General features: G+C 41.3%; 1 protein-coding gene across 1 annotated transcript; it reads left to right on the top strand.

Moving 5' to 3' along the window:
• The first annotated feature begins 4,717 nt into the window (after positions 1-4,717).
• On the top strand, positions 4,718-5,620 carry LOC147458216 (uncharacterized). Its single transcript, XM_086511782.1, has 2 exons — positions 4,718-4,922; positions 5,016-5,620. The coding sequence occupies exons 1-2, from the start codon at positions 4,844-4,846 to the stop codon at positions 5,342-5,344; spliced, it is 408 nt and encodes a 135-aa protein (XP_086367908.1). The 5' UTR covers positions 4,718-4,843; the 3' UTR covers positions 5,345-5,620.
• The last annotated feature ends 16,650 nt before the right edge of the window (positions 5,621-22,270 follow it).

The raw sequence follows: 22,270 nt of genomic DNA, 5'->3' as shown, positions 1-22,270 counted from the left end.
TCAGTATCAATTGGCCACTTTCCCTTCATATAGAGACTCTTGGACATGAGCTTAATCTCCGAACCATGGTCTATCAAGGCCACATAAGGCTCCTCAAGATCTCCCACCTTAACCAAGGTTTCTGTTGTAGCCCTTGCCCAATGGTTTCTAGAATAGTGGCTCTTATGAGTGGCTTCGTCTTCATCTTCATCTTCAAATTTAACATGCCTAGTTCTGCTGCCCGAAGACTAGTAGCAGCTTACAAAATTCTCATCTTCATCTATTTTTTGTACTTGTATCCCATGTGTCTTTGAAGCATTTTCTTCAGCCTCTGATAGACTCCGTTAAAGATTGTCGCTTCCTTCTTATGATATCAATGATTTCCTCGTGGAACTCTCTTTTTGCAATGCCAAGGACTTCTCCCAATGTAAACTCCACCTTGCTACTTAAGATCCTTTCCTCTAAAACTTTCTTTAAATCTTTGGTAGCTTCAATATCTGATTGTAGCTTGTATGATGGGATTTTTCCCTTGCTCTTTTCTTTATCTTGCTTCTCCTTTGGTGCAGCATCTCTCATTGGTACTTCTTGTGATGGAGGCTCCCTTGCCATGGGCTCTTGAGAGGGACTCGGATCCTTTCTCTCTCCACCTCTAGTAGCCTTCTTTGAGGGGCCTTCATCCCCATTTTCTCTCCTGCGTTTTTCTTCAACAAGTGCCTTGTTTCCTCGACACTTTGCAATGTATGCATGCACTGACAAGGCATCTACAGGTTCATTCCACCCAGTCTCAAGACGGATACAATCTCCTGCTTCATGTAAGACTTCTTTAGTCAAATTTCCCTTCATAGCTAACTCCATCGCAGATGGCCAGACGTCTTCACCATTCTCACTCACGTCTTCAATGGATTTTGACCCTTTGAGCATGACTTAACTAGCCTTTAAGCCAAATGCTTCTGCTTTAACCATTGAGATAGCATGACTGGTTTCCATGTCCTCAACTAGCTTTTTCATCCCTCCTTTGCCAAAGTTGGTCGCCAAGGGCTTCCCTGTTTCACTAAGATGTATCTTCCCTTCTTTGAAGAAGACAAAATCTTTACCCAAGGCATCTTTGAAGCTTTCACAGTCCCTTCTTGGATGGTCTGGGCTGTCACACCAAATGCACCTATTTCCAAATCCCTCTCTGTTTTGAGGTCTTTGACTTGATGATTGTCTAGATGTTTGCCCCTTTTCTTCAAGCCTTGCCAGCTTTAATTTCAGCTCGCGTATGCCCTTCACAAGTTATTCAAGCATAGACCCATCATCCTAGAAGCTACAATAGCAGGTTTTGGCTGCTTCTCAGTAATAGTAGGAACTGGAGCATCATTTTTCACCACCATCTTGTACATCATTCCACCTTTTCTTCAAACCTTGCTCTGTATCTTTGTCTTCCAAGAGAAGCTCTAACTTTTCTTCAATTTCTTTGCCCGCTACTTGTAGGAAAAGTTCTACCTTCTCCCTATCCAAGGAAGCTTGTTCAGTTTGTGATAGTTGAGCATAGCGTCGCTCAAACTCTCCAAGAAGCTCTGTAGCAGAAATCTCTCCTTTAGGCTTTGCAACCCAATCTAAAAAATTTCTCTTGGTCACCCTCTCAGGGTCCTCCATAAAGTAGTCTTCTTTTAAAGCAAGCTTGAATTCCTCCCATTTTCTTCCATGAGCATTTTGAATTTCCCTAATACGCTCTCTGATCTCTGCGACACAAACTAGCTCAAAACTTTGAACCATGTCTTCCTCACACACTTGGTTCAACTCCATTTCCTTCATATAATCTCGTAGATACTTTGTGATGTCCTTGCCATCAAACTGGTCAATTCTCTTCACAATGGACTGTAGTGCTTTTGTGGTTGAAATCTGGCTTCTTTCCGCTGCTTGTTGTTGTTGCATGTACATGGCAAATGCTTGAAACATCTCCATGACTATAGGATCAAAGTGCATCCCATGTGTCTCTTGATTTTCATCCATGGCTAACAAAGTGTCAAGATCAATTCACAAACTCCCACCCCAGCAACCTCACGTCGGTTCACCAGAAATGTCGGAATGTGTGCGGTCTAGTTGGGAAGGTGCAAAACCTCTGGTTGTGAGAGTTCCTGATGAGAGTCACAAACACTTTGTGAAAAGCGTTTGTGGAGAATCACCAACCCTCTTTCTAAGGGGTGACTAAAAATCTAAGAGCGTTTGTGACAGCAAAGTCACAAACCCTCTCTCCTATCGTGCTTGGAGTCGGCTTGTTTTCGTAGTCGAGATTATGATGAGAGGATCATCAAATCGCATTCATTTTCACTTTAAAAGACCATTTAAAAACACTAAAGTTTCAGCCATGAAACCTCAATGCTCATACAAGCACAATTCTCAATCAAAACCCAAACCTCTTTCATGGTATCATGTAGCCTCTCCCCCAATTAAATAGTTGTAACACTAAACAATTGAAAGGAATGCTCGAGCTTCCACCTTCACGACGATAATTTTTTGCTTTTGCAGAGATCTATGAGCTTCTAAATTGAAGCCCACACACCATTTTGATAATGGGAAACCCTAATTCACTCCCTCACAAGCTCAGACACAAGATTGCGAAGAGGCGGGACTGCAGCACACATAGATTGGGCAACTATGGAAGCTATTGAACAGTAGTGCAAAATTGCAGGTTTTTCCTGTAAAAAGCAGCCCTCTCTCTCTTACCCACGGCATTTTCCGCTGATGTGCCAATTTTTTGGCCATTTTGCTACTTTGGACCAAAACTAGGTCATTTTCAGCTCATTTTTTACCCAAAAAATGCCATTTTTTATGCGAAAAATCCCAAACGGAGTCAGAAAAATCCCTAAATTTGTGGGATCACTCGGATAAGCATAAAAAGCATAGATAAGCATCATTTTTAATCAATATACCATTTTGGGTCACTTTCCATGTAATTCTGCAACGGCGCCTGTTGCTGCTATTTTTGGCAGTTTTTGCTCGCATCAGTCTTTATAGGCGATATGAGTGTGCCACCATGAAACACTTGGACTATGTACATTGTCAAACCAAATGAAGCGTCTTATCAAGTGGAGAAGCACACAAGTGCGCACATCTAGGGCCACGACTCCCCGGGATAGATAAGTACATGATAGTGACTGCAATAGCCGCTTTAGCATATATCACGATATGTACATTATTGCTTTTCTTTCCATGCATCGAGAAGTGTCAAAGGTGAGGTGAATGTTTTTATTTCACACTATGTACGTGCCACGGCACGACAACGTGGAAGGGTACTTATCAGTAATATGTTACTGATGCAACTATGCCAAAATTGGCATAGTTACAAAAGCCCTTACATAGTTGCATAAAAGACAAATTCTTGATGCATGAGTGACCATGCATGAGGCTCAGCTATTTTAAAAAAAAACGGATAACTATGTATCACGTGACCACTCCCTAAAAGGTAGGCCTCCATCGGAAGCAAGGAAGGGGCCTCTCTTGTGTGACATACCATTAACTAAAGCCTCATCCAATGACATTTATTGGTTTAATCCTCTAGAGAGTTGAAGGAGGAGTGATCAACTCCGATAGACCACTCTTAGGTCTATAGCAAAGATGAGGAGGGGGCATCACATGTAAAATGGTAGTCACACATGTAGAGAGAAGTTAGTTAATATCCCAATACGTCAACTTGAACTGCACCAGTTGGGTAGCATATAGCGATGATGAATGGTGGAGTGAAAGAAGTGGCTTTCGTTGGTTGCATTGTTGAAAAGAGAGAGAGTGGCAAGTGCTCATCCATGACACTAATTGACACCTCCCCTTTTGGGCGGGGATCTACGGTCCTAGATCCTTGTTGATCATAGACCGTCCAATCTAGTTGGAGGAAAAATACGGATTGAGTAGAGGTTGACCTCAAGACCTCTTAAGCATGGAACAAGTGTCTAGCCACTATGGTAGCACACATGTTTTGTTATCCATGGAGAAATGTAGCATTATATTAGGTAGTTTAGGCATGTCCACGATCCTAGTTCACACCGAGTTTACATCGAGTTCATGTTTAGTGTACACCACCAAAATGTAGTGTACATTAGTTTGCATCTAGTTCCAATTCGAGATGAATGGTTATGATCTTTACGGGCATGCGATGTCGATGTTCAACCATAGATCCCTTCTAAACAGTGTTCAGGAAAAATGTGTCTCAGCTTAATATCATGCCAGTTTCATTTTCGAAAATGCCGGTTGAGGGCAAGGCGAAAAGGAAAAATTCCGCCCAAAAATGGAGAAAAATAGTGTAAAAAATATAAAAAACAACCCAATTTTGTTAAATCTCCTCTTGGAGAATTCAAGGAAAGGAATTTTGTATGTTTGGGAAAATGATTTTTCTCGAACAATGCTGCTAAATTGAGGTGTAATTTAGTGACAAGAGGCCCGGGGGGGGGGGGGGGGGGCGTGTGCAAGTCGAAAGCTGCCTAGGCCTAAAGTTCTGGTCCTTGTATAATTGTATTGGCTCACCATGGGGTGACGGGTCCCCCTTGACAGGCCCTGCTGGTGAGGCAAATCTGTAGCCCTCGATAAGCTATCCCCAACGGAGAAAGGTACAAACTTCAAAGGATGAGATAGAAGATTCCCCTCGTCACGCCGGGCTTCCAGCAAATTAACCCTAAACTTAAAGATTTCGGCAATCGGATGCACCGTCTGCGCAGCGCATGTTCAAAGAAAAAAGCGATTTGATTTGAAGTCATGAAATGCAGTATACTTATTGGCGCGCTGTCCCATTTCAATTTTCATATATAAAAATGGTCCATCCGCCACACCGATAGCAGCGGCTCTCTCTGTCTCTCTCTCTCAAACTATCTCTAGAGTCTATAATCGAGATATGCAGATGGCGGCCAAGTGCGCGGGCTTGTGTTCTTTGTTGTTGCTGCTCACGTTAGCGGGAGCGGTGGCTGGAGAAGGTAAATTCGTGTGTGTGTGTGTGTGTGTGTGTGTGTGTGTGTGTGTGTGTGTGTGAGAGAGAGAGAGAGAGAGAGCCCGTTGTTGTGCTGCAGGCCATGCTCGGAATGCTACCAAGTGCAGTGAGGAGGATTTGAAGATACGGCAATGGCAGGTGACGAGGGGCCGGCACCCGCGTTGGAAGATGGAGGTGAGCACCAGCTGCGAGACGTGCGAGGCGTCGCTGGTGGAGGTACGCTGCCCCGGCTGGGTAGAGGGCAAGCCCATTGAAGGGTATATGTACCCCGTGGAGCTGGTGGAGCCAGACCTGTGCATGCTAGGGGCGCCCATCACCGCCTCCCAGCCCTTCTCCACCGTCTACCACCAGCCGGCCGGCCAAATTCAACTCTCCATCGCCTCCGCCCGCTTCAATTGCACCGCCTAACCCCTTCCAACGAAGGTGCCCTATCCTACGCACTCTACAAGGTGCCCCATCTCTTCTACATTTATATACCCTTAGCAGCACTGCATTCTCATCTTACAGCCATAGCTTTGGCAACTCGTCAATGCCATACGTTAAGTGTAATTTTCCACCTCTCTTCCCCGGGCTACCTTTCTGGTAAGCCAAGTGGGACTAGCACTGCGATGTTGTACCTTCGCATCCCTCAACCCCCGTTCCTTCTGTAGCATACAACATCAACAAGGTTTTGAGTTTATATTACCGCTAGTTAAAACAATTTGAGTTCTCAATGACCTGGAAATGGGGTCTCTAACGCTAAACTATAGGTATGTATCCAATGTTTGCAAGTCTTTAGGGTTCAAATCCATCCACATTGTTGTCGTGCTTATATAAAGTATATCCAACTACACTATAGTCATTGATTTAGTCAATGTTTTCCAGCCTTGTTAAATTCTTTTATGCTTACATAGAGAGATGCTAGTTAAACTAGTTTAGTTCATTTAACTCTTGTTGAGAGTTACAAAAGCTACTTAAAACTTCAGTGTAAATTTGTTGTATATTAGTCATCAAGAAATGTCTTTGTATTATATACAGTGGTTCCTTCATGAAAAATCATGTTCAATGACCATGGACAACACATGTATCTAGCAACTTGTTTGAGAGTAGTCATTGTTTTTGTGTCATGCACAGTGGTTTACCTTCATGAACAATCGTAGCTAATGACCATACTCGACAGAAGGTTTACTTCATCACTTTTTGTAACAATTGTTGGTCTTCGTAACCTTGACTCGTAGTTATATTTCTCTACAATTGTATGCATTTATACATTTAGGCTAACATTGCAATGGCAATGTCCATGTTCCATCAAAAAACTTGTAAGATATGATAAAAACAAGAATTGGAGGAGGAAAGTACCTTTTCCACTCAAGAGTTTAGGAAGACGATGTTGATGTCTAGTGCATGGTTCACACACTATAGCTCAAGAAGGTTGGATTTTCTTAGAAAAAGGGCAACTTGGCAGATTCTCTCTCTATAGGAGTGGTTGAGAAGGCCTTCTTAAAGCAATGGGCGGCCTTACTAGCTTGGAACACTCGTGCATTCTCTTGGGCGCTACTCAGCATGCCAGCTCAAACTGTGGGCAACAAGGTGGTGTGCAGTGTGAATGGTTGCTCGAAGGGCGTCTCCTTTCGTTGGTCCATCTCAGCAAAAACCTTGCGTGCATGGACAGTCTGCCGATGTCTTAAGCATCAAGTTCACATCTAACTAATTTTTTCATTTGTCAAGCAAGAATCCAAAGTTGCCCAAGCTTCACAAACTTAAGCATCCATCAAGTTCACACTAGTTGTCACTACAAAAGCAAGGCTCTTTGAATACCTAGCCTCAATTTAAGCATACTAAGCATATGCTCTAACACCCTGATTGTCTTGACCTCATTTTGGCATTTGCCAAGGCATAATCCACACCAATATAACGGCATCACCCCTAGTATAAATTCTACGTGCTTGTGGGGCATCCATACTTGTCAAAAACCCCACCAATATAGTGAAGTCCTTACTAGTACATATTCTACGTACTTGTGGGGCATACATACTTGTCAAAAACCCCACAAACATAATCCCGCAATGCATTGGACCTTGCTTTCACATATATTTTGTCAAAATACAGTTTCTTCCAACATGCTTCGCTCCCTCCTTGCACACCCATTTTCTCCAAAACAACTATCCAAGGGAAGAATGCATGCTTTCTTTTGTGTTGTGTTTCAATCTAACAGTTTGGCTGAAAATTTTGTACTTCTAACGTTATGATATTTTCACCTGGTTTGCTAACAATTTCCATTTTCTTTTACACGTTCCCCATACAAATCAATTATCTTGGCTACAATTTCTTTCTCAATGTGTTACAGCATTTGACCAAGCTCCACATTGTCAACAACAAAAACCCTTCCTCTACAACAATCAACATGCTAGAAGGTATCTTGCAAATGCCCAACAAATTAACCAATTTGCTTGCAATCTATCACTACATGTCCATGAACAACATCTCTCAAGTATGTTGGGTATTCCTTGCAACCAATAAAGCAACACCATATGCACTTCAAGCTATTGGCTCTTTCTTTTTGTAATCTTGGTAAACTCCAAAGAGAGCTCTCCAAGATTACCAAAACAAAGAGCCAAATAGTTTGAAGTGCATATGGTGTTGCACTTCAAACTATGTTGGGTATTCCTACAACCAATAAAGCAACACTATGTGCACTTCTAAACAACCAACTCTTTGCTTTCTAATCTTGGTAAGCTTTTATCGCACCAATTGTGATACACCCACAAAAAGCAAAGCATTGTATTTCTCTCTATTGTTGTCACCAATTTTTTATAATAATGTCATCCCAAGCAAACCCCATGAAGTGCCACAATGCTGATTTTTCCTATTTTATGGCCATGACATTTGGTTCCTCGCTCTCATCGAGGGTTTCCAATCAACGAGCAAAGAAAACCGAGCGAAACAATTTCTCAAGTAAATCTGGACGACACCCTTGACAAATTGATGTGAACACAAGGTATATTGAATAAAATAATCATGTCATGTTGGATTTAAGCAGCACCTCAACCCAAAGGAGTCCTACATCTAAAATTACCACAAAGCAACAGGGGCTTCAAAATCTCAAACTTCAACACCTACCCCTTTCTCCAATGACCCAGTTATAGTGACATGGAACACATGTGATGCGTGGGGGACCATGATTACCTCATGCACCAATGTGGTGTGCATGCTTCTTCCCTGTGCAATATTGTTTTGAAAATCTCCATTAGGAGAAATGTGAACCCGATGATTATGCATGGACCAATAGGAAGAGCGTGGTGGCCACAGCTACACCCAAGGTGTGTGTGGGCATGTGTGTGTGTGTGTGTGTGGGGGGGGGGGGGGGGGGGGGGGGGGGGAGCTCGTTCATAAGTAACACAGGGTCAAAGTAAAGGGATCGACGACAGGTACGCTTTTTCGGCGGCGCGAACAATTGGGGTCGTTGGATCGATGCAACCGGGGGGGGGCAAGATTTATATAGCGCCGGACTCGCATTGCTTTCAACGAATCGCGCTAGGCGAGTTGGATTGGGTGTGGGAGCGTGTAGGGGCAGGTCGGGGGTTCGAGATACAAGCGCTGAAGGTGAGGAGCCGTTTTTTTGTCCCAAGTAGATGGGATCAACGGTGGATGAAACCCCCACCATAGATCCCTCTACTTTGGGCTTGTCGCTTATAAACAAGTGGGGTGGGGTAGGGTCACCTTCTAACTTTTGATTCATTAACTACTCCTTTCACTCCAACATATATACACTATCCATTTACGTGCATCAAAAAACCTTAGAAATTCAAAAATTTTAACATTTTTCAAAACCTCACTTTTTAACGTCAAAAGCCCCTTCTAACCTATTATATGATCCCTCACTAAAATATTCTTTCTAGACCTTCTTTTCCAGCAAGCTCCCCCATCTTCATCTACATGGTTCTCTCCAAGCTCTCTATGGCTCCTTCCAAGAACCTCTTCTCCCCTATCCATGGGTGCATCAACCTTGCACTCCATGGTTGCACCACCTATGGAAGCTCTCCATGGCTCCTTCCAAGCACCTCTTATCCCCTGTCCATGGGTGCAACAACCTTGCACTCCATGGTTGCACCACCTATGGAAGCTCTCCATGGGTCCTTCCAAAAACCATTTCTTCCATCTGAAAGGTTGCAACAACCTTGCACTCCCCTCTCTCATCTTCATCTACATGGATGTCTCCAAGCTCTCCATGGCTACACCACCTATGAAAGCTCTTAATGGATCCTTCCAAACACCACTTCTCCCCTCTCTGTAGTTGCAGCAACCTTGCACTCCCCTCTCCCATCTTCATCTACATGGCTCTCTCCAAGCTCTCCATGGTTGCACCACCTATGGAAGCTCTTCATGTCTCCTTCCAAGCACCACTTCTCCACTATCCATGGTTGCAGCAACCTTGCACTCCCGTCTCCCATCTTCATCTACATGGATCTCTCCAATCTCTCCATGGCTCCACCACCTATGGAAGCTCTCCATGCCTCCTTCTAAGCACCACTTCTTTACTATCCATGGTTGCAACAGCCCTGCACTCCCATCTCCTATCTTCATGTATATAGCTCCCTCCAAGCTCTCCATGGTTGCACCACCTATGAAAGCTCTACATGCCTCCTTCCAAACTCTTCATGGTTGAAACAACCTTTTACTCTCCTCTCCCATCTTCATCTATGTAGCTCTCTCCAAGTTCTCTATAGTTTCCCCACCTATAGAAGCTTTCTGTGCCTCTTTTCAGACATCTTATCTCCCCTCTCCATGGTTGTAGCAACTTTGTATGACATGCATTTCCCCATGAACATCCCTCTCTATCTCTCCAATCTTCTACCTATTAAATCTCTACCTTCCCTAAAACCACACCACCATGCTCTCCATCGACTCCCCATTGTTATAGTAAACTTTTACTCCATGCTCCCTTCCACTAACTTCTTGGTTATACATATCTAGCTCCTCCAAAAAGCTGCATAAAGCCCTCTTTTGGTATAGCCTTTGCATTCACCAACATAAGTTTGCATCTTTGTTTCTACATTAGACATTAAAGTTGTTGACATTTATGATTCGGTTGGTGTATGTGAGTTTTGGACTATGGCTATTGTTCTAATTTGGAGTATTTAGAGTTTCTGTACACATATTTCCATCAAGATCTTGGAGTATTCAAGTGGCTTGGTAGACGCAATGGTGGCCAAATTTGAGTGAGCTTGCACGCTTTCCATGTTGAAAGAAAACTCAGACCTGTCGGACCACAAAGCAATGCAATCTCAAAGAAGGCCTTCCAAGAAAGTTAAGCCCAAAGCCCCAAAGCCAAATGCACATCATTGTTAACATATGCACCCAACATTGATGCTTTGATTGTTGTTGATGAGAGGAGATCCTCTGTGAACCTTTTCTCAAGGAGAAACATGGATGTGATGGAAAGTAGCAATAAGTAACTCTCTCACCTTACAACATAGCGGGCTCAAATGTGGCCACTATGTCACTAACATCAGTGATGTAGGATGCGTTGGATTTGTCTAAGGGGGTTGCTTTGTGGGAGGGGGATACTATAAAGCGGGAGATACTACAAAGCATTTGGGCCTCAAGAAGTACTTGCACACTTCTTAAAATTCATCCCATGGAGGACTTCATTGTCATCCATAAGGACTTCTTTCACGATGGAAATTTCACAATTTGGGCGTTCAAGGTTGCCAGCGGACTTATGTGTCTATCCTCTATTTCTCAACAACCTATGCAGTCATATTTGTAAAAAAGAGTCTTGTCATGGACACTTTTTGGCGTTGGGTTTCACGAGGAGCTCATGGCTTAGATTTTAGCAGTTAGTCAAGGCATATGAAAAGATAGCACATAAGCCATAACGGCATTCATCTTTAGCTCTATTTTGTCCAACATTAAAGATAGAGCTTGAGGCGTCCAAATGCCTCATGTTAACTCCTCCCAAGACTTAATATGTAATGATACTTGGTTAATATAACTGGTTTTTCTGTCAATTCCATTATCTCTCTTTAAGATTCTCTCTCAACTTTATTGATGTGTCACATTCTACATGTTTTTGGTTTTGCGCATGTAGGAGAGGGTGTGGTGTTAGCTTGTGGAGCTTAATCTCTTTTCAACCACAAGTTGATTAAATAAAATTAATGTTTTTTAAAAATTTATTCTTTCTCTTAAAGATTAACTATCAACTTTATTGATGTGTGATTCTACATGTTCTTGCTTGTGAACATGTGTAAAGAACGGTCCAATGTTGGATTATGGAGTTTAATCTCTTTTGCACCACAACTTGATCAATAAATTTTTTGTTTCCTCCTAATTCCATTATATCTTTTCAAGTTTAACTAACAATTTTATTGATGTGTGATTCTACATGTTTTTTCTTACGAGCGCCTGTAAATGCCACTAGGCATGTTTGCATGGAAATCTTGAACTCCTCTTCCCTCCACACCCACCACCCCCCCCCTGCAAGGCCAAAAATAGTTGCATTTTGGGATATAATTTTGTATGTAATTCTAGTAAAAAAAGGATAATATTCATCTCGTGGTAGCCACCATTTTAAGTGTGGTGAAGAAAAATCACTCTAAAATTTTTCTAAAACATATGCTCAGGGACACATGTCATTTACACCTTGTAGTCAATGTCAATGTCAGTAATCTACATCAGTACAAGGGAGTGATGGGAGGAGGGGAGGAGGAGTTCAAAATTGTCATGCAAACATGTCCAATGGGCTTCAAATAGGCTAAATAGTGACCCTACATGGTCCACTTTGGCTTGATGCAGTAAAAATGTGCATGTCCACAAGGCAACAAATTTTAGCTAAACAAGGCCCAAAATTTTATGCCTTGTGGACATGCACATTTTTACGGCATCAAGCCAAAGTGGACCATGTAGGGCCACAATTTAACCTATTTGAAGCCCATTGGACATGTTTGCATGACAATTTTGAACTCCTCCTCCCTCGCCTTTAAGAGCCCCCGCTCCCCCTTCCCCCCTTCGGCCCCTAAGATATGTTCTCTTATGTTTCCATTTCCCCCCTCTGATCGTGCCTCGACCTGGATGCATGCCTACATGGCTACATGGGCCTTAAGAGACATGGATTTTCGGAAAGGTGGATAGTGCACTAGACTTACTATTTACAAATGAGTCATTATTTACACAAGACTTAGATGATTTTTGAGTGATGGCACATTGTACACTAGTTTTAGGAGGAAGAGAGAGGAAGAAGATTAGAGTGAAGTAGTCTAAAATACACAATAACAAACGTGATTAACATGAGGCCATCACAATCCTATCATGCCTCAAGTACAAGAGATCATTTTTGGCGGTGATTAGAGACTAGGCAACAAAATGGTAAAGTATTGGATAGAAAACTAATAAACTTTTGTCGAATTTATCATCTCTATTGTAAAGTGATTTTTGATGGTACAATCAATGGTTTCACGCGTGAAGTTTCGTCTCTTTTTGAGTTTTTTAAAAAATTTATTTGTTTTATTAAAAGTTTTATTTTTTATTTAAGATACTATATAAGTCAAAACTCATAACTTGAATTTTCTCATTTACACATTCTAAGAGATTCTCTTGAGCATACACCAAACCCACAACCTTGATTGCATGTGGAGAACCAACCACCACAAGTGGCTCCTGAAGGCCTACAACCACCCAAACCATTAAATAGAGGGGATCAAACAACCATGCGGTAGATTTTCAATGACCTTCCACCATTAAAAAATCCCATCTGCATGCCTCTGCCGGATCACCCACCACTTTATACTCTAAAAAGGGAAGGAAGAGAAGAACAGAAAACAAGGGCCACCAAAGAAGAATATCATGCCCTCTACTTGATGAGGAAAATACCACATGTCATCTCACAACCTAGAGCTCAAGCAACCGTGGAGACTAAGACATGAAGGTTTAACCCTCACATCAAACAAAGGATTCTAAAGGTAATATCAAGCAACCCCAAATTTGAAGCACAAGAGGCCAAGCAAATCAAAAGGGCTAAGAAAAAACAAAAGAAAAAGGAGGCAGAGAGAGAAACGCAAAAGAGAAGGTAGAGGGAGCAAGAGAAGTGGAAAAGGGCAGATTCCAAGAGAGCCCACCTCGAAAAGTTACAAGCATGGATAGAGGCCAAGAAGAAGGTGACACAAGATAGATCTTGAACTACCCAATAAGGTGCAGCTAGGAGTTCTAAGCCTTTGAAGTTGCAACAATGTGCCAAAAAATGTGCAAAGAAGAAGAAATCCAAGCTGACACCTGAAGAGCAAAAAACCCAAGAGGAGTGGAGGACAAAGTACCCAATGACCCTCCTCAATGGGCCCATTGGCCAACTCCACCGCTATTGTCAACAACACACAAAAAAACAGAGATAAAGGCCAAGAGCAGTGTCTCTCAGGGAGATCTAAAAATATTAGAAGAGCATTGAGCCAATCATTCCAAAATCAGCCTTGCCTCAAGTGGTGAGGAAGATTATAGAAGAATGATGTGATTTAGTAAATGAGGATACAGTATGCTGCCCTCTTGGCCCTACAGAATGCCTCGGAGGATATTCTGTTGCAACTATTCCAAGATGGCATTTTTTGTATGGTGCATGCAAAGAGGATGACTTCCAAAAAAACCAATTTAGTCATTGCCATCAATATATAAAACGAGGATTGCCTACATAAGAATTAGAATATCCCCATGTAACCTATGGTGCACACTAAGATGGTGACTTTAGAAAACATCAATTTAGTCCTTGCCATCAATTTAGGAAATGAGGGTTGCCTACATAAGAATTATAATATCCCCATGTAACCTATCTTTTGAGATCGGTAATCTTTTCATATATTATCAATGACTTCATTTCTATCATTTGGTGCAATTGTACAATCAGTTCTTTAAATTGTGTTTTATTTGTAATTGTACATTTCAAGTTGTTTAATTTATGTGATGACCACACGATGATGTTGATGGAGCAGAAGACACCATGTGCACACTCACACACCCGCGCACCTCAACACAAAACAAGGAAATCACTTGATTTTATCACATCACACACAACCACTCAAGAGCTCCATGAAAATCCTCCCCCCAAACCCAATTCAAGCTCCAAACGTATTGACCTACAAGTCCTTGCATGTTAGCAGACACTATGTAGTGAGTCGAGTTGATCAAGGCTAGGGATCACACTCAATGGCTACCAAAAGGCACAAGACAAACCATCAAAAACTCCAGCCACAAAAGAAATCTCTCAAACCATTGCAAAAGCTTCACCAAAGTCCACTATGCTGGACTCTTTGGTGTAGCCTGAGCCCTAATGGGATCAATACAGGGTCACATAGTTTTGCAAAAAGCCACACCTTCTTCCATAAATTCTTCGTAAACATATTCATGGAAACCTCAAAACTTATATAGACTCTTCCAAGTGCAGAATTGAAGAGAATTTACTCCGATGGCGTGTTGCAGAGAACGAGAGAGAGAGAGAGAGAGAGAGAGAGAGAGAGAGAGAGAGTCGATACACAGAGGAAAAAATAACGCTTATGCTTTGTGTATGTAAAACTTTGTAAACATACCTTACGATATAAAATCCAAAAATTGCCATGCACAACTTGAACTCCAACTGAAGCTACCTGCATTGCCTTGAGCATTTTGACATGCTTATCAAGCACCGTCGTCAAGCCTTGCACTTGCAACTCGCGGCGTTTTGTGAGGCTCGTTTGAATGACCTCTTGGTTGGCCACTATTTCAAAATAGCGTGAACACAAAGGTTACAAAAAGAAAATTGAACTCTCTGTTTGTTTGCAAACGCCGACAACGCAGATGACAGAGGATGGAGGATTATCGTTCACAGTGGGCTAAGAAGGAGGAAAGAGTGGAAGTCCAAGTGTCAAAAATAGCTGCTCAAGCTAGGGCGCTTCTGCAAAGTTCAATGGTGATTGGCTTCGAGCAGGCCAACGGGCTTGCTTCCTCTCTGCAAGAAGTTGCTCCCGCGCCATGTCGAGCCAAGCCCGAGAACGTGTCGAGAACGTGGCTCTAATACTATATGATGAGCACACAGCTATGGTGGGTGCCGACGGTGAGGGGTCATGGCTTTGGAGATGGCGTGCTGCAGAGAATGAGAGAGAGAGAGAGAGAGAGAGAGAGAGAGAGAGAGAGAGAGAGAGAGAGAGAGAGAGAGTCGATACACAAAGGAAAAAATAATGCTTAAGCTTTGTGTATATTAAACTTTTTAAACATCTCTTACAATATAAAAGCCAAAAATTGACATGCACAACTTGAACGCCAATTGAAGCTACCTGCATGCTTCATAAAGGGGAGTTTCCCACAGGCTAGACGCACACTGGACTTGCATACCCAACAATATCCCACTTCACAACCACTCCTCTAGCTTGAACACTCATAGAACCATGAGTGATGTGGCAAAAATACCCCCTTTCACACTAATTTTTATCCTTTTTTTACCTTTTTGGGGCATTTTTGGCCAGTTTGAACCCCTGACGAACATTTTTCGTGGGAAAAATACCAAAGAAACTCCAAAATCCACCAAATTTTGTGGGCTTGGTCCTTGATACTTAAAATTGATTTCCACATACCCACATTTTATTTTTGACCACTTTCAAGGCGATTCATGCATCACTACATATCGGGCACGGTAAATAGACAGTTGACAAAACCTCTGGGGGGAGATGAGAGTCCCCACACTTCACGCATACATTACTTACATTCTAGAAGTCTCAAAGCATATCCCAAAGCTAAAAGAAGCCACTTGGCACCACATCTAAGGCTTTGACACCATGTCCAGGCATCTACATGTGCCCGACTATTGGCACGCAAAGCTAACTATTTACAATGCATACATTGTCCACCATACTTGAACCCAATATTATGTTGTCAAAGCTTTCAAGTTTATGTATTCACATTTTTATGGACACATATCCATGTGTATAAGCACTACTATGCACATGCCAAAAGTAGTTTGTTATCATTGCCCAACCCCAAGTTGAGTATTCATGCTCAATTCTATCAAACAGTGACATAAAACTTCAAAAAGTGACCCCAAAGTTCCTCTTGATCATATAGAAACTCATCAACTTGCATGGCACCATCTAAGTACCTCATGCCACTCACAAAAATGCTTCTCCTTGCCAATAGCATTTTAAAGGTCCCCCCCCCCCCTCCCTTCCTTCCTTTGTGACTTTTCCCTACTTGCTACCATCATTTCAAAACATTGCTTGTGGCCTTGCTTTCGGTGTTGGAGCACTGTAAAAGAGCCTCAAAGGAAGTCTTTTGTATGCGACTTGGGGACGAGTTTTGAAACTCAAAAGTAGAAGAGGATCTTGCAAAGACAACGGAGATTTGGAGTGGCTTTGTGGAACTTTTTGAAGCCTTTTGGAGTGCGAGGAGGTAGACAATCAACTCTCCAGGCCTTTAAGCATGGGTATTAAGCTCAAGGCTAAGCCATCCATAGAGTGAACACGAGAGAGAGAGAGAGAGAGAGAGAGAGAGAGAGAGAGAGAGAGCTCTCAAAAGTGGATCCTCAAGAGTGGATACTCAAGAATGAAGCCTCCTTGCATAAAGGCATCCTTAGCCCTCTAGCTAGCATATACAACTTTGGAACTCCCAATGAGCCCAAGACCTTACACAAAGTGAGTAAGAAATATTGTGCACATCCATAGCACATATCCCACTTGATTCATAATTGATGTAGCATGTGTTAGCCACTGCTAACATTCCCCCCTTCCTAATTTGGTGCATGTCCTCGTGTGTCGGTGAAGCAAAACACGGTGACATGGTAGAAAGCAAGTCCATGGAAGAAATGTTAAGCTGCAAAACATAAGAACAAGTAATGAGCATCAAAGGCCAACAAGGATAAATAAAACTTGAAGTACAATGAACAATCATGCAAAGTAAATTTTTTGCCTCTAAAAGATGGGTGAATCATAATAAAAAACTAAACAACATAAAGCAAAAAAACACCTAGCTATCATGAAGATTTAACCACTTGAAATTTCAGTTTTATGCATGAAACACAAGCAATCAATTAAGACCCTACGCTAATTCAAGTTCATAAACCTATTAGCCTAAAAATTATGTGACCAATATCAATAAATCATTCAAGTCTATCATGTCTATGGGCTACAAAAAACCTCCTAATTTGTTAGTACATTGTCACAGTATTTTGAAGCTCATGGAAGTTTGTTTTTTGTCATTCATAGAAAAAATTAAAGCACAATACAAGGCTACCACCCCAAGGCAAGTCTAGGTGCGACTCTCGGCTCCTTGAACCCTCAAGAAGGTGTTCCAAAACCCTACTAGCCTACCAAGGTGACGGCTAACCCTTATCAGCCCAGGGCATCGGTTTAGGGCCTTGACCAAAGCGAGCCAATGTGATTCCCCTTGCCTGCCAAGTGCCAATAAGGTGCTAGGCCTCACATAGACACGACATGATATAGAAATTTTATTTTCATGTGCCTAGTAGCATTTTTGCTTCTTTTTCTTGACACTTTTGTTTGCTCCATTGTTTCATTTTTTAGCATTTTTTATTTCTTCCATCATGAGATGCTAATAGCAAATGGACTAAGGGACTAAAGCCTAATCATAACCCTAGGTCATGTTAAAAATGAATGGAGTATTAAGACTATCACTAAGAGTCTAGGAATAAGGAAAAATGATCCTACATTAACCTAAGGTCAATGCCAATTACCTATGAATAGCACACATAAAGCCAAATTTTTTGATGAGTTAATATTCACAAAGCAAAGTGTTGAAACTTTAGTATGCCTAGCTTTTGAACATAAAAGAACCATAGCTTAGAAGCAAAAATTAATTAAGCCAAGCATAGAGAATGGAGGGATGAACAAAAGAGAAAAAACATGGAAGGATTTCACCTATTCATGCTCTTTTGAGCACCCTTGAGCAAGCATCCACTTTGTGTAGAGAAGTCTCTTGATCCTTTCATTTACAATCCAAGTTGATTGAAGCTGTGTAAACACAAGCTCCAAAGGCCTTTTATTGAAAGCCAAAATGACAAAAAAAACATTAATGAAAACCTAAAGCTAGGGTCTTGCATACCCAAATTTACCAAAGGGAAAAAACCCAAGGAAAAAAAGTGTCTTTGGTTATGCACATTGTGCTCTTTGATAGCAAATTTATGCATACACATCAACAATGAGAGAGAAAAATGCTTCTACATATGCAAATTTTACAATTTAAGGTCCTCTCATGCATTTATTCAAAGTTGATTAGTTTCTAGCTCAATGAAATATGGAATTAAAAACAAGCCAAGAGCTAGAAATAATGCAATTTTTGAATGAAATTGAAGCTTCTCTTGAAAGCCAAATTTTATATTTTTAAAGCCCTCCAAAAAAGTTGGCTAACAACTAGCTCACATGAAATTTACAATTTAAGAGTAATCTATGAGCTAGAGATTACTGCAACGTTTGATGCAATGGAAGTGAATGGCTCTAAATAGCCAAGTTTTGCAATATGTTGCAATGATGACCCCTTCTTGGATCAATGAAAGTTCTTGTTGCCCACAACCCTTCAAAATAAAGCTCAATTGTAAGTGCTCTTAAGCATATTGTCATTCAACACAAGCACTCAAGGAATTCACAATCAATTACAAGCTCAAAATTTTATTGCTCTCCCATGATCATTCACAAAATCTCAACTTTTAGTGCTATGCAAGGATTTCTCATTTAGAGCAAGCACTAAAATGCACAGTCAATGTCAAGCCCAGATTTTAGTACATAGAATATCTCAATCAAGCATTATTGCATGTACAATGTAACTCTCAAGAGATGCCCAAACATATCACCAAGAGTTTTTCAATTAGTGCAAAGAGAATATTTCTATTAAGCAAAGCACTAGATCATGCATAAGTCAAAAGCATTTGTGTATTGATATTCATTATGTATGGAGATGATCGTGATCACATAATCATAGCACACACTCAATGCCTGCCTGCTTGTTCTTACATAGCAAATATGACATACATAGTATGTTGATGTAAATTTCATCTCTTTCAAAGCAATCAACTTCGTCTAGTGTCATTAGCCATTACTCTTTGGTAAAGATCACTTACTAGTGCATGAAAAATTTGACGTTTAGAGCAAGCACTAGACTATGCATAAGCCAAAACACTTTGTGCAATGAAGTTCAACTATGCATAGGAGTTCTCATAATATCTTCATACACATGACATACATATCAGAGAAACGAGTTTACTCCCTCGAGTGGGCCCAAATAGTATGAACGCCAGTTGCAGCGGGGTCAAGACTAGGTGAATAGGGGGTTTAGAGGCTGTCCAATGTTTCCCTTCGCTTCGTTTTGACCTTCTTTGATATGCCTTTGGTGAGCAACATTTGAAGCGGGGTCAAGACCAGGCATATAGAGAGTTTAGTGGCTGCCCAAGGTCTCCCTTCGCTTGGTTCAGACCTTTTTTTGTTATGCCTTGGCGGGCTGCAGCTGTGTGGAACAACGATGAGCTTGAGCCTGAGGGAGAATGGAAGAGAGAGAGAGAGAGAGAGAGAGAGAGAGAGAGAGAGAGAGAGAGAGAGAGAGAGAGAGAGAGAGAGAGAGAGATAGAGAGAGAGAGAGAGAGTTGGGAACATGTGTGTGTAGGCGCGCTAGTTTGCAAGAGGCGACTCATGTGTGAAGTCCAAAATCGGGAGTCGCGATTACCGAGACCTGGAAATTTGCAAGTGGACCGGATGAAATGCCAATTGCGCCAGAGAATCAGGAGCAGCCTAGCATTGATTCATCAAGCGGCCTTGATAGCAAAATTCGGTGAATAGCAACAAGGTCCTAAATTCGGTTGAGGTGGATCAAGCCTAGGGAAGCTTGGTCAATGTGATTTTTTGCCACGAGCTATGGGAGGGAGAGCGAGAGAAAGAAACTGAGCCATCGGCCAACCAGTGAGTATGGGGTGAAAGTGTGTGTGTGTGTGTGTGTGTGTGTGTGTGTGTGTGTGTGTGTATGTGTGTGTGTGTGTGTGTGTGTGTGTGTGTGTGTGTGTGTGTGTGTGTGTGTGTGTGTTGCGCAGCTTGGCCAGAGCGACAATCAAAGCAAGCATGTGGACAAAGTAAAGGTGGAGCAAGTTTGTGTGTGAATGACGATAAGTATGAATGTGTGTGCACGCTTCATTTTCTACCAGCCTGTGGGTGCTGATAGTGCGGGGTGCTTCAGATGGCGCCATGACAGTCAGAGATATAGCCGGCCAGGGATCTGCATTGTTGGATAGGAAGCAGCTTTTAGTGTGTGTGTTTGATTTTTTGCCAGGCGACAAAGTCACGGGCACCGCTTGCAACTTAGGTGAGGTTGCAAGGTTCTATTAATAACCAGGCGGTTGGCGGCATGTGGCATGGGATGTGAGTCAATGAGGCTCATTCTTTTGTGCCTTTTCAGCCTCGATCAAAAGTGAGTGTGTGTGTGTGTGTGTGTGTGTGTGTGTGTGTGTGTGTGTGTGTGTGTGTGTGTGTGTGTGTGTGTGTGTGTGTGTAGCATGGCAGGTGCAGCCAAAACGGGAGTACTAGGAATATTTGAGTGAGGGAGGTGGGCTCAGTTGTACCCCAGGTGGACAAGCACCCCAATCAGGTTAACTTTTTTTTTTGGATAAATACCCACAAGGGGAGGTTCCCATGAGATGAGAGGTTTGTGTGTGGGGTGTGGGCTAGCTACTAATAGACAAAATGCTAGACTTCATATGGCAAGAATGTGATCCAATGACCATCAACGATTTCAAATGTGACTTTTTAAAAAAAAACACTCCGTATTACTCACTTTTTCACATAAGGTGGTCGAATTAATGAAATGCCACACACATAAGTAGCACACACCACAAAAAAATTGACATTCCATTATAGTAGACAATGCATCTCTCAAACCATTCCTTGTGTCATCACATTTGATGAGACATATGCCACATTCAATCATATGACCATGCTTTTGGTAACACATCCTCAATTTCCCCACCAAGTTTCTCTTTTCAAGTAGCTTGAATTGCAAACACATCATGCAATGAAACACAATAATGACGTCTTGAGTCCATTCCTTCTTTAAAAATCTCATTAAGTTGTGCACGATATAATCTCATTTCCACATTGCTTCCAATTGGAGATCTCTTGACATACACTTCGGATTGAAAAAATTTCATGCACACCATTCGTTCAAGTCCATCAATTGGGTATATTGCACACACTAAATGAATGCATGAATTTTTCCTTGGCCAATCAATGCCTAATTTGCAATCGTTTCAAAATAAATTTCTCATTTCCAATAGCCCCAATCATTCAAACCTAATTAGGATTTTCATTGCATCACTGCACACTTTGATAATGGCACTTGCAAATGCACAATGTAATGAAAATTTTTGTCATATCCAATCAAATTGGCATACAACTCAATGGCAATACATAAAATCATTCTCAATTATGTGCAATTGAGTCATTCCTCTCAATTGATTTGATGAATTGATTTGATGACACACACAAAAATGTTTAGGTCTATTCAATCATTATGATTAGTGATCCACCAATCATTCATTCCAATTTGGATAGATTATGTCATTGCATAGGCACACACATTAGTGCATTTTTTCAATGGTCATCAAAATGATTCATCATTAGCATGGCAATACACTAAAATTCTACACAATTGAATACCAATTGAGTGATCTATCTCAATTTTAAGCCAATTTTGATCAAGTATTTGGCCAAACTAATCATCATAATTGGTAAAAATTATCAATCATTCATTCACATATTGGCTTGCACGTGCCATTGGTTGCACACACACCTAAATTTAAGCCAAAATTTTATGCAATAATCCAACAATTTCACATTGTAATGCTCAAATTGCAATCTCAATCAAGTGTAATTGAATGCATGCATGCTCAATTTTTAAAAAATTAAGACTATTTTGACCCAATCAAGCAATGCACACACTTAAAATTAAGCACAAATGATCAAATTTTTTTCAATTGAAAATGCAAGTAGGCCAATCCCTACTGATTTCACACACTTTTCATGCACATTTTCACAATCAAAAATCATTTGGGTGCCCCAATGACCATCAATCATTGAAAATCAAGTGGTCTTGGATGGAGACACACACTCAAATTTTGCCTATTTTTTTGGCAATTAGGCTTATCCAATAATGATATTAGCATAACATCCACATCAATTACATGATTTCATACTCATATATCATCAATTCCATCAATTTCTATGCATGCACACACTTAAGATTAGGTACACACACACTTCAATTTTTTGGCAAGTTTTTCCCTCTTTGGTGCATTACACACACAATGATTTTTATGCACACGCATGATTTCTTGTTGCACACACAAAGTTCATTAGT

The sequence above is a fragment of the Adiantum capillus-veneris genome, chromosome 5 (genome assembly GCF_014529385.1).
Source record: "Adiantum capillus-veneris isolate H3 chromosome 5, ASM1452938v2, whole genome shotgun sequence".
In the NCBI taxonomy this organism is placed as follows: Eukaryota; Viridiplantae; Streptophyta; class Polypodiopsida; order Polypodiales; family Pteridaceae; genus Adiantum; species Adiantum capillus-veneris.
Note: the sequence above shows the minus strand (reverse complement) of the source record. Positions and strands in the feature narration are given on the sequence as shown.